This window comes from Hyperolius riggenbachi, chromosome 10, assembly GCF_040937935.1.
Source record: "Hyperolius riggenbachi isolate aHypRig1 chromosome 10, aHypRig1.pri, whole genome shotgun sequence".
Taxonomy (NCBI): domain Eukaryota; kingdom Metazoa; phylum Chordata; class Amphibia; order Anura; family Hyperoliidae; genus Hyperolius; species Hyperolius riggenbachi.
The window spans coordinates 131,407,677-131,421,344 of record NC_090655.1 but is presented as its reverse complement, the minus strand read 5'-3'; the positions used below and the strand labels follow the sequence as shown (position 1 = coordinate 131,421,344).

General features: G+C 43.9%; 1 protein-coding gene across 1 annotated transcript in view; it reads right to left on the bottom strand.

Moving 5' to 3' along the window:
• Positions 1–262: 262 nt before the first annotated feature.
• FAM241B (family with sequence similarity 241 member B) overlaps positions 263–13,668 on the bottom strand; it is a 74,418-nt gene continuing 61,012 nt past the window's right edge. Inside the window, exons 2-4 of the mRNA XM_068258065.1 lie at positions 1,810–2,002; positions 517–756; positions 263–429 (exon numbers count right to left, since the gene is read on the bottom strand). Coding sequence (XP_068114166.1) covers positions 344–429; positions 517–756; positions 1,810–1,975 — 492 coding nt within the window. The 5' untranslated portion in view covers positions 1,976–2,002 and the 3' untranslated portion in view covers positions 263–343. The remainder of the gene's footprint in view (positions 430–516; positions 757–1,809; positions 2,003–13,668) is intronic.

Below are 13,668 nucleotides of genomic sequence, written 5' to 3'. Positions count from 1 at the left end.
TAGCAACTATAGCACAACAACACAATGCTAACCACAAGTGTACGATTTGAAACATATATTTGGAAATTCTAGATCAAGATAAAACTATACACACAATATACAATATCAAAATATATACACAATATACAAATCTCTACACACAATATACAAATATATACACAATATCCAAATATATACACAATATCCAAATATATACACAATATAAAACTACATACACAATATATAGACACACAATATACAAATATATATATACACACACACAATATAAAACTATCTACACACCATACCAAACTATATACAGCAGCTCTACATCAAACAAATTTAACAACCAAAACTATTTACATTACTCCGAGGAGTCTGAAAGGGCCCCCTGCATGGCAGCAGCCAGTTGCCCCAATTGCCGGGCTATGGCTGCCAATTGCGAACGTCCTTAAAAAAAACACAACAAAACAAAAGTTAGTTTCAAAACAATATGCATGCAAACTTTCTTGAAGTAATAAGAATGGTTAAACTTACTCTGGCGTCTTCGCCCATGTTGGGGGGCTGCAGCTAGTGCTGGGGGGCCTTCCGGGGCCACAACAACATCCGGTGGGCCTCCCAGGGGTTCGGCCTCTAGAGCTGGGGGCCCAACATCAGGTGGGTCCTGGGATGGCCCACCTTCTTCACCCACATCCAACTGAGGTGGCGGGTCCGGAGCCTCGTCCGAGTCATCATGTGCCGCATCCCCGCGGTGTCGGCGGGGTGGCATTTGTGCATCTATAGAGACCAAAATAAAAACATAGGTATTTAAGGGCCATGCAACATGAAAGGTGGTCATTTTTTGGGGGGCTAATGGTTACCAGCCATTATATAGTAGAGAGTCAGCAATACAGGCATTCAGAACGCTCCCTCACTAATAGTGGCTCTGAAAGCAGACATGTGGCAGATATGTACAGCTATTAGTAAGGATTCCATCAGCCTGTAGGTACCTTCTTGGATCATTAAGGGGGCTGTGACGGATGGTACTTAAGTGGTTCAGCCACTTAAGGGTGATCAGCACTGTTTCACACAACACAATTCGTATACCTCTGTATTGTGTAAAGAAGTATATTGCTAACTAGATGTAAGATTACACAATGCTTACTAAATGTACTATGACATTGTGCACAATTGATGTCGTATAAGGCAAGTTGATTCAATGAATTACGTAGCCATTTCCCTTATCTTCATTTGAAATAGTTTGAGTGACAGAAACAGATTTAATCATCAGTGGGGCCCATTCCAATAATAAGCCATCAATCAAACCTAGCCTATAACGTTTCTCACTGTTACTTTGCTTTATAAATGCACATGGATGTGTGTGAAATAATTTGTATATTCCCACAAAGCAAGTTATGGTTTGAGAATGATGGTGCAGAGAACACACCTGTAGTACTGGTGTATGGCCAATCACACAAACACTCGCTGCTATATCTATAGTGCTATTTCATGCTTAAATGCAATGGTGTGTCCAAGGCATGAAGGGATCTGCTTGGCCTATAACGAATATTCTCAATTTCTTACACAACAGTGTACCAAACATAGGTTTCAATCTCACTGTAATGCTAATAGAGATGCATGCTCGTTCGTGTGCTCTAGGTAATGATCCCACATCAAACCTACTTAAGCTACCCCTGCAATATGCATTGAGGCTCCTTCGGGCCACAATTTGGGCCACATAAACACAGAAAGCATGGCACACACAATAATTACATAGGGACCTGTAAATTACATATTTAGATTACCAGCGGCCATCCATCATAATGCTGATCGTTCATATACATTACTTACCAGGAACATGCTCCCGGCGGACCTCTCGGACGAAGCTCCGCTCCCTGCGCTTCATGTCGGACCACCTCTGTTGGATCTGGGTAATGGTGTGGTGGCCCCGGAAGTTCTGGCGGAGCTCACGCTGCAGCTCCTCCATCACCCGCCTCTTCTGATACATATCAGTCATCCCGTCATAGTTTGTTTGGAGGAGTGTCTGTAAGAGAAACAACATTGGGAATAAATTCTCTTTTCAAATGAAAGTATAGCTGAGATAGACATGTGTATGTACAGTGGGTAGCACACAAATAACCAACTATGCTGTGTTCCTTTTCACTTTCTGTGTCTGAAAGAGTGACATATGTGGTATTTTAAGTGGGTGACTCACTCCTGAGTCTGTACTGACACTGATTGGATTGTTGTTAACTCTAATGTAATGTATTTTATTATAACTCATTATCTGGATAGTAAGTAGTTAATATTACTTTGCTTGTTGCAGTGAGGCAACTCTCACTTGCTGTCTGAGTCTGAAATGAGTGAGCCACTTAACAAACAACAAATGTTTCAAGCACAGAATGACAACAAACACAGCATTGTTGTGTGTATGCTACACACTGTACATTACACATGTTTGACATGAGACTTTGGGGACCTTTATGTTGGCTAATGCAAATAATGTTAATTGGTGAAGTTAATACATACATTTCCTAAAATGTCACCCCGTCTGTTTGCAAAAATAGTGAAAGTTTGGTTAAGTTACACAAACATTACCCACACACAACCAATTCCTCATATTTGATTGAGGACCTTTTCTCAGTGTCAGCTTGCCAGTGATACAGTAACCAAGATAAGGAGTTATGTTGGCTGCTGCTAGCGTGCCATTACCAGCGCCCACACCCATTACATACAAACTATTACTGCCTAAATAACACTTCACAAATCCCACCCAAGTCATCTGTACAAGGAGGGTAGAGTGATCTGTCGCCACAGTATTTCTACGATCAGGCTACTAGTCACAAACATCATTAACAACACAGGACACCAAGGGAGAATAGATTTGTGGTGGTGGTGCCCTCAGTGACTTAATAGCCTAAGTGGCCTCAAGCCCTTCTCTCACACACATACATTCCTCTATCGGTCGATACAGGGACATGAGTATTAATGTAATGGGTTAGAAACCCTTGCCTTCAGCAACTCCACATACCATGGTGTTGAAATTGTGTTGTCTGTGGCATTGACAAATGTTTCACCAAGTTGGTGACACAGCCTTACAGTGTGTGCCAAATACCCAGCTACATTGCATTCCTGCATCAACAAGGTCAGCAGCTAATTAACCACTCCCCCCCCCCCCCCCCCCCGGTGTATGTATTTAGCTGCCCATTTTTCTCTCCTTTCACTAACAGGGCTGGCCAAATCCCTACTTCCCGCAGTCCCAGGCGCTCATGGGAACGCTCACATGCACACTGCCTGGTGAGCTGGAGATCAATGAACGGGCTAAACTATGACCGGTCGTTGATGTCACCCTTGCAATGGTGCGCTGCTTCTCTGAGAAGCAGTGCAATTATTGTGACCTTACAAATTTGGCCTCAGCATCATACTACTTCCTGAAAGCATACTTAAGAACGCTTGCAGGGCGCATCAACCAAAAGTTACTGTGGACATCTTGTGGGCAAATAGTCCAACCACACCCGAAAGCAATTTTCACATACCACTATTTTTTTTGGGCCACACAAACATTCCATAATTCCCGGGCACAGTTCCTCAAATGTTATGATTTCATATGACCAAAGACAACAATAAAATATCAAAAATACCTTAGGGATTGAATGTGGAAAAATGGTCTGTCAAGAGGGTATAACACTGTTACTTTCCAAACTAGGCACTTGGAATTATGGATGGAGGCCAAATGGGAAAACATTCTCCTTAATTAGCACTGCCAATATTTGGCTCCAAAAATGAGATCAAGACCCAAATATCATTGGTTTCTAGGCGGGACAAATGTGCACCTACATTTCAGGGTCTTTAAAGGGACTCCGAACAGGGCATAGCCTATGGAAAGATGCAGCTAATTTGAAAGCTCTCTTTCTCCTCTTTGCAATGATATATAAACCAGCGCCATACACCTTTTAGTGTTGAGTAGTTTTGCTATTGTAATGTGCGCGGGCCACATTACGGTTGCGAAAATAGAGAAAAAAAAAAGGCGTAGAATGTCGATTGAGGTGTCGGCAGAAAGAGTTAAAAAATTACTTTACAATGAAAGCCATCTTTCCATACTAAAATTGGATTACACACGGCGACATTTGTGGCTGAATGGAGCTGTTGACTTTGCGAAAATGTCGCCCTGTGTAATACAAGATCACTATGGCAAGATGGGCATGATTGAAAAGCTATGTTTCTCCGCTTTCAGACAACACCAAATGTGTCATTCTACGCCTTTTAGTTGTCTCGATATTTGCAAGCCAAATTTTTGCTGAGGCAATTACAATCCTGAACATAGCAAAACTGAAAAGGCAGAGGGCGGCGGTGTATATTTAATTTGAACGAGGAGAAAGCGAGCTTTACATGATATTCATCTTTCCATAGTTTATGCACTGCTCGGAGTCCCTTTAAATACAGTACCATGCTTGTTTGAACTACTATATTTGGCCTAATGAGGGCCAAACTATTTGGACACACATTTTGGGCAAATTCCCCATTACAACATATGAAAAAACCAAACAACAATTGCCATAATGTCACACCTCCAAAAACCCTATTTTGTGTGGGAAAAAACAAGATTGAGTTCATTCATTGCGAAAAGTAAAGCTAACGTTCAAAACAATTGAATGGAAGTAGCACAGAAAGGTTAAAAATGCTCTGTTGCTCAAGGGGTAACATCACTCATGGGAACAAACCATTTCACAAAGGACAAACCATTAACCACTGCCACATAATTAGCCATACAATACAACACTTTTCAAACCCAAAAATATACTGTGCACTGGCCCTTTAAGTACTACAAATAACATTGTTAAAAGAAGCTTCTGCTTCCCCAATGCCACATAACAGCACAAGACATTTTCCAGCATTAGCACATGACAACTTAATACGCAAACACATTTATAATACTGTCAGAAAAAACATGCGGCTGAAATTGACACTGATCAAAATGTAGAATGTACACAGTCTATTTCATCAATCAGATCTAGAGACATGGCAACATTTACAAAAACAACAGTCTGTGATAGAGCCAGGTTGGAACCACACCCTGATATACAGTAATGAAGAAACAACAACAACAAACAACTACATACAGACATATATACATACAGGCAAGACAACAGATACATGTAATACACAGGCACAAACTCAGATACTTACGGTGGCCAAATAAACGCGCTCTCGCCTGGTGAAGTGCTGCACCATGATGCCTGTTGAGTCAGGTTCCCTCTCACCAGATGAGTAACTTCCTGTCACTTCCTGTTTCCTAAGGGCGCCAACGCGCGCGCAGCACGTAGCGTGCTATGCACATGTCACTGAACGCCGCGCGCACACGGTGCCCCGCGGCGTGCGCGCATACCACTCTGCGCTATACGCGCATAGGACTCTGCGCTATACGCGTATATTGCACACAACACAGGAGAGCCTGAAGTAAAAATTAAAGGTAAACATACAGAGCTATTAATTAGCTACTTAGGGCCCGTTTAGGCTGCTTGCACCCAGGGACATTACAGGCGCAGGTTAGGGCAGCCTGTAAGGCACAACAATGTCACACGTGGCCTGTTCACACTGGCCACGTTGCATTACATGTAAGTCTGCACGTTGTACTAAAAGTCCAGCCTGCAACGGCGTTTTTTTGTGCCGCTAAATGCATTGCCAGGTGCCTTTTGCAATAACTATTGCAAGCAGAATTAATCCCAGTGATCACACAGTTGGACAGTGTCCAACTGTGCGATCACTGTGATTTATTCAGGTGCTAATAGTTTGTGCAAATGGCACCTGGCAATCCATTTTGCAACCGGAAATATTTTGGGGGCGTCTATTGCGGCGTGCGTGATTTGTATGTGGATGGGGCGCAAGCAGGGAGCGCAACACTAGTGGCGGTCGTTCCAATACAGGTAGACATTACCTGACACTGCCCAATGGACACATGCAATGGCCTGCAGTGTGCAAATTACATACATTATTCCTTAATTTGTGACAAATACACGTGTAGGCCACAATATACATGGACAACAGCATTGCAAGCCTATGCCCAGCGTACTATTGATAGTCCAAATATTTACTCTACGCTGCAAAAAAGGGAGCCAAAAAAAAAATCACTCAAAAAAGTCTACAATGACTCTTCCACGCACTACATTGCCAGCCTCATCAGGCTCCTCTTCCTCATCAAAGTCATCGGATTGCACAGATAAGGGTGTGTGTGGAAGCCTGTAGCTAGGGAGGTTTTGCTTAATGCAAATGTTATGTAACACACAGCAGGCCACTATAATGTCAATGACCTTCTGTGGTTTGTATAACAACGCACCTCCACTGTTGTCAATGCAGCGGAAACGCGTTTTTAAGTGCCCAAAACAACGCTCTATAACAGAACGGGTACGCACATGTGCTCTGTTATAGGCCTCTTCCGCATTATTGCTTGGATGGCCAAGAGGTGTCAGAAGCCAGGGCAGGCAAGGATATCCTGCATCACCTTGAATGTAATACAAAGCAAACAAATTAGTAGGGCAACATTAGACATACCGATATATATATGACAAATGCAAAACTCCCCCAAAAAAAAAAAAAAAAAGGAAAAACTTACCAAGCAACCAGCCGCCTTCACGATAAAACGCATGAAAAAAATTAAAAAGGCCAGATTCACGCAAAATATGGGCATCATGACACGAACCAGGGAATTTAGCGACAACAGAGAATATTTCCATGTCAGGGCCACACACTACTTGGACATTCAACGAATGGCCAAGCTTCCGGTTCCAATACATGTATTCATCGGCACTTGGAGGAACAAGTGCAACATGGGTGCAGTCAATGGCCCCGATGACATTGGGCATTTGGGCAAGATGGTAAAATGCCACTTTGACTGCATCCCATTGGGCACGGGACCTAGGAAAGTGGATAAACTCTCTGCTTATCCGCCGCATGCCTATCAGGAACTGGGATATAACCCTGCTCATGGTGGACTGGGACACCCCACAGGCAAAGCCACCCAGCCGTTGAAAGCTCCCATTGGCCAGGAACTGCAGGCAGGCAAACAACTTAGTTTGCCCACTCACAGCATGACTTCGAGATGTTAATGGCCTGAGATAGGTCTCCAAACGAGCATACAGCTCATCAAAGGCTGCCCTGTTCAGCCTTGTCAGCCTCAGCAGTTCTCTGTCTGAAAGCAACGCAACATCAATGCGTTCCGGGATGAGACGTGGAATCCGTCTCCTGCGCAGATTATAGCGGCTCATGCGGTCAACAGCCCGAGCCTCGCTCAACCAACTAGCATAAGGCTCCATCTGCAAATGAAATTGGAAAGGAAATTAACAATAACAACTTTGTACTAAGTAACACTGCACATACAGGACATTTTTGACCTACCAATGCTCAAGGCATTCACACTAGCAGGGGCCCATGAGCAGAGGGACCCCTCAGGACATCATAGTCAACTCAATGCAAATCATCATAAAAAGACACATTCATTCACTCATTACTAACAACTTTGTACTAAGTAACACTGCACATACAGGACATTTTTGACCTACCAATGCTCAAGGCATTCACACTAGCAGGGGCCCATGAGCAGAGGGACCCCTCAGGACATCATAGTCAACTCAATGCAAATCATCATAAAAAGACACATTCATTCACTCATTACTAACAACTTTGTACTAAGTAACACTGCACATACAGGACATTTTTGACCTACCAATGCTCAAGGCATTCACACTAGCAGGGGCCCATGAGCAGAGGGACCCCTCAGGACATCATAGTCAACTCAATGCAAATCATCATAAAAAGACACATTCATTCACTCATTACTAACAACATTTTACTAACTAACACTGCACATACAGGACATTTTGGACCTACCAATGCTCAAGGCATTCACAGTAGCAGGGGCCCAGGAGCAGAGGGACCCCTCAGGACATCATAGTCAACTCACTGCAAATCATCATAAAAAGACACATTCATTCACATTGACACAAACAAATATGTTACAAAAGTAGCATTTCACCTTGAAAATAAATGGAAGGCACAACATCAAACAGCACTTACTTGCTCAATCACAAACTGAATCCTCACTGAATCCTCTCCTCATAAGCCAAACTTATAAAGGCCAAAAACACCTGTTAGATGTTAACTACATTATTGTATTAACATCATTAATTGATTGGGCATGCGCGGCGCCTACTGCCCATCGCGCGTAGTAGCAATGGCGCGCGCGCACCGCCGAACGCGCGAAGTCAACGCTGAAACAGATGTTATTTTATTTCTAAGTTGACTTCGCGTGATGTGGACGTAGTACGCGCGATCGGAGGCATGTTCACGCGGAAACAGCTGCATCACGCGGTGCGCCTCGTTTTCGCACGCCGGTACGCCCAAACTTTGCGCGCGAGGCCTCCTTTATCATGCCTAAAGTGAGTTTAGGCGTGATAAGGGCCTTTTCACCACGGTGCTAACACTTTGCACCGCTTGGTGAATCGAGCCCTATGTGTGGTGCAGTGTATGTGTGGTGCAGTGTATGTGTGGTGCAGTGTATGTGTGGTGCAGTGTATGTGTGGTGCAGTGTATGTGTGGTGCAGTGTATGTGTGATGCAGTGTATGGTGTAGTGTATGTATGGTGTAGTGTATGTATGGTGTAGTGTATGTATGGTGTAGTGTATGTATGGTGTAGTGTATGTATGGTGTAGTGTATGTACGGTGTAGTGCATCGCTCCCTGGTGGTCTAGTGGCTAGGAATTGGCACTTTCACTGCTGCGGCCCGGGTTTGATTCCCGGTCAGGGAAGGCCTCCTTTTTGTGTCATTTCCCCCTCCCTCTAGATTGTAAGCCTTAGGCAGGGCCCTCTCCCCTTATGTATCATACATGATTGTAAACCCTTCCCAGAATATGTAAACCTGTATTATTAGCACTACCACTCCAGTGTATGATCTGGCATTATACTTCCTGTACTGTATTGTGTATCTTATTGCTTTTTATTACCTGTATTGTTGTATCTATTGTGTATTACCTATATTGTGCTGTCGGTCACCCCTGTTATCATTGTCTGTAATCTTATGTATTGTTCAGCGCTGCGTAATATGTTGGCGCTATATAAATCCAATAAATAATAATAATAATAATAATTACTCAAATTACTTGAAATTGCCGACTCGTAATCGAAATTTCGAGTACTCACTAGTCCAATTTCGTGTACACCTGTAATCGGCGTTTGTAATTTCATCCGATTACGAGTTCGTAACTGTCAATTATGAACTCGGTAATTACAGACTAGTAATTGCCAAGTCCTTACAAGCACCACTAGTGCTGTTGTTGTTCTCATAAGCTGTGTGGCAGTGGCAGAGATAGAGAGTCAGGGAAAGTCATAGATGGTGTATATACTGTATATGTCCTAGAATTTTCTTCTGCACTGACATGCGAAATCCACTCCAGGATTTCAAGTCCTCTCTCAGACACAAGTCAGGTAGGCAAAAGAGATCCACACCAAGTTTTGCTGTTCTCCCTGAGGGAGGTGTGGTCAGGTGGAGAATATAAGGCTAATCAGGTCAGTCTGAGAGCAGCCCTGATCTGGGAAGCACATTTGAGGAGTGTGCTGGGCTACAAAGGTAATGTGCTGTTGAAAGATTCATTTGAACAGAGTGTGTTTCAGGGCAAGAAAGACTTGTCCTATGCAGAGAGGGTCTTGTGCTCAAATTTAGCTAGAGCCCATTCGGTGGCAAGGTGTTTATTCATAGTTACGTTTTTATTTACAATTAACTCCTTCTGGAAATGGGTAAGGGGTATTATGTACTTCCATACTCATTTCACCTGGAGAAGGGGTGTGTTTCTGGGGTCCCCTTTACTCCCAGATGCCACCATGAACCCCCCCCCCCCCCCCCCAGGTGTTGTTGGCCCCCACCTCCTCCTGGTCAGGGGTGCTCGGATACCCCCAATCATGATTCGAGTGATCACGAATTCGACTCTGCCCACTTTCAAATTTACTCGTTAATACGAATAGAAACAGATATCCGACTCGAGTGTGGTTTTGAGTCAAATAACTGCATGTAATCATGAGTCGTGATTCGTGATTAAAAACCCGCCGACTTTAACGGTTAATAGCAAAGCCCCCTTACATGCCAGAAACATCAAATTTGCATTATGTTATGGTTATTTGAAGAAGAAAAGTGGGAGCAAGGGGAATTTTTTTTTTCAAAAAGACCTCGAAAATCGATTTTAAAATTTCAAAGTAAAAAAGTATGACAGTTCATTAGTGAAGCAAAACCTGCCAACTTTAGCGGTTAATAGCAAAACACCAAATTTGCAGGATATGTTAAAAAGATAGTGGAGGAAAAATATTATTTTCCTATTTTTATTTTTTTTTAATGTTCAGAGTGTGGGAAATTAAAAAAAAAATGACGTGGGGTCCCCCTACAGAGCATATTTAACCCCTTGTCCCCCATGCAGGCTGGCCTTCCACACCTGTCCCTGCCTCCCACACCTGTCACCCACACCCATGCTGGCACCCAGTACACCAATGGGTGTACTGGGTGCCAGCAGGGGTGAGGGTGATAGGTGTGGGCAGGTGGGGAGGACAGCGGGAGCCGACGGCAAAGCATCCGCAGATGACGAGCTCTCAGCTATTCTAAGTATAGCTGTGAGCAAAGCATCTTTAAATTTCCCTCCAAGGCTCCCCATAATGGGGAGCCTTGGAGGGAAATTTAAAGATGCTTTGCTCTCAGCTATGCTAAGTGCATTAGCTGAGAGCTACAGTGTGTGTGGAGGCGGCGGCGATCTTCAATCAATGTAAGAAGATCGCAAGATTAGAGGATATTGGCATGGGACCTTTTTCCGAGGATATTGGCATGGGAACATTTTTTTAAAGGTACAGGTAAGTATTTCTGGTTAATTAAGAATATTAAAGGACTTTTCTCGTGGTTGCGTTTTTATTTAATTTAACCCTTTGTGGAAATGGGTAAGGGGTACTTTGTACTCCTATACTCATTTCTCCTGGGAGGGGGTGGGCATCTGGGGTCCCCTTCTTAAAGGGGTCTCCCAGATGCCACCATGAACCCCCTCAGGGAGTCATCGCCCCCACCTCCTCCTGGGGCACTGGGGGGGGGGGAGGCTTGGCCGCTGATCTCCCACAGAGCCCCCCCCCAAACCATGGACCATGCAGGCTGGTATAGCTCAGGGTGCGAAGCCCCTGTCGGCGGGGGATCCAGGTTCTGGCATGGGGGACAAGGGGTTAAATATGCTCTGTAGGGGGATCCCACATCATTTTATTTTTTATTTCCCACACTGAACATAAAAAAAAAAAAGAAAAAAAAAAAAAAGAAAAATATTGTAAGCGGGGTTTGCTATTAACCGCTAAAGTGTGTGGGTTTTGTTTCATTAACGAACTGTCATTTACCACATTTAAAAGTATACTTTTTTCGTTTGAAATTTTAAAATCGGTTTTTATCAAAAAGTATAAAGTCTTTTTGAATAAATGTTTTCCACTTGCTCCCACTTTTTTTTCTTAACATAACCTGCAAATGTGGTGTTTCGGGCATGTAAGTGGGCTTGGATATTAACTGTTAAAGTTGTCGGGTTTTGGAGGTTTAATCACAGCTTAATCCGTGATCACGACCTGGATTTGGACCACGGTCACGAGTACATTCGGAACTGAATTCATGATCAAGAGGCAATCACGAATTCGGAATCACAATGTCGGATAGTGAAAAAATGCTGGTGAATTACGGCTATGCCTGACCCCGAGGATGTGATGAGCAATGATGATGAGTTGGGGAAGAGCCACTTGTCCATGGATTGGACACGGGCTCTGGGGGAGAGGGGGAGGCTTGGATAACCCTTTCCTCCAGAGCCTCCCATACCATGGACCATGCAGGCTGGAATAGGTCAGGGTGTGAAGCCCCATCCCAGCCTGCAAGGGGCTAAAGAGGCTCAGGAGGTGGCACCCCGCATCATTTTTTTTTAAATTTACTCACTTTGAACATTTTTTTTTTAATTGGTCTAAAAAAGTGGTAAAGTGTTCAGGGATCATTATCAGTGTTGCTCGCAGCATTTTCGCTCATCACTGATCAATATACAGCAAGCTAATCAAGGGGGCACAGGAGGGGGGCCCATGGAGAGAAAGGAAGAAATGTTGTCAGTCCCCCTTCCCACTTTGGCCGGGTTGGCAGGGGCAGACCTACCATGCGGGTGTCACCCTTCCTGGCACCGCCCCCAAGTAAACGTGGCCTGAAGTAGATGCTTCAGGCTGCGTCATGGTAGGTCCGCCTCTGCCTGTACAACACAAATGAACTTGGTGAAAAATAAAGACTGTTTCATATCAGACTGGTTGCACACTATAGACCAAAAAGTATGATGAAAAGTCTCGCACTATAGTGTTTAATAATGCAGAAAAATGACACAAAATATGCAGATATTGGTGAACATCAGCAAGATATGACAACCATGTCAAAGTGGCAATTCAAAAGTCATACCATAAGTGTCACTGGTGGTACCTGGGTGTAGGTTGGAGGTAGCGGTGGTGGGTGCCAGAGGGTGCACGGCCTAACGACCGTTTCGCATGGCTTACGCCAAGCTTTTTCCAAGGTGAGTGTGCATCAAGTGCTGGGAAGGCGGCGGAGCGTTTTAAAGTGTATAAAGATACACTTCCGGTCCGCCGCGATAGAACCCGCCCCTTCCGGAAATGCGTAGTTGCACTATCCAATCTCCAACACGGGCTGGTGGAATGCATAACATTACGCATGAAAGGTTGCGTGCACGCGTCATGGATGATCGCTTACCCTCGGCATCCCCATTGCCTATGTTAGACTGGGGAGTACTGAGGTTGTCATGGTTATTACTTATTGTGTACGACTAGAGCGCTTAGATGCAGCTCCGTACATTGAGGAGTTTTTACGCATTGTCATTGGTTAGCGTGCACTAAAGTCATCTATGACGCGTGCACGCGACCTTTCAAGCGTAATGTTATGTGAAACTTATGGTATGACTTTTGAATTGCCACTTTGACATGGTTGTCATATCTCGCTGATGTTCACCAATATCTGCATATTTTGTGTCATTTTTATGCATTATTAAACACTATAGTGCCAGACTTTTCTTCATACTTTTTGGTCCATGATTACTCTGTTTTTTCATCAGTCTTGAGCACATAGTTGTTTGGGTGTATTATCTGACATTGCCCCGAGTGCCTGCCAGCTCTCCCATACACATTGGTTGCACACTGTGGTGGTGTGATCGTCCAGTGTCAGCTGGAGGATCGCACTGCAATGGGCTCAGAAATTTGCACTGCAATTATAGACATGATGCGTCCATTAAGAAAAAAAAAAAAGAAGGAACACAGGACTTCCAATTTTCTTCTGGGAATTGCTGGGTAAGGCACTGCAGCTTCTGCGTTACCCTGTGGCTCCCAGACCACTTGCATCCGTCGCAATGCGGCTACTGTGGCCTGTCTCATAGAGACAAATGGCCACTGCAATGACCTGCAGTGGGGGAGAGTACCACAATGCGACACCACATGTGTGAAAGGGGCCTTAAAGAGGAACAGTAGTAAAAATAATATGAATAAAATTGCTTTTATAATATTCATTTATAGTTTTATTTAGTCATTGTTTGTCTCTTGTAAAATATTTCCTCTCCCTGATTTAGATTCTGAAATTTATCACAGACGGTGACATCTTTAGTTCTGCCAGGTGATCTATACGGAATG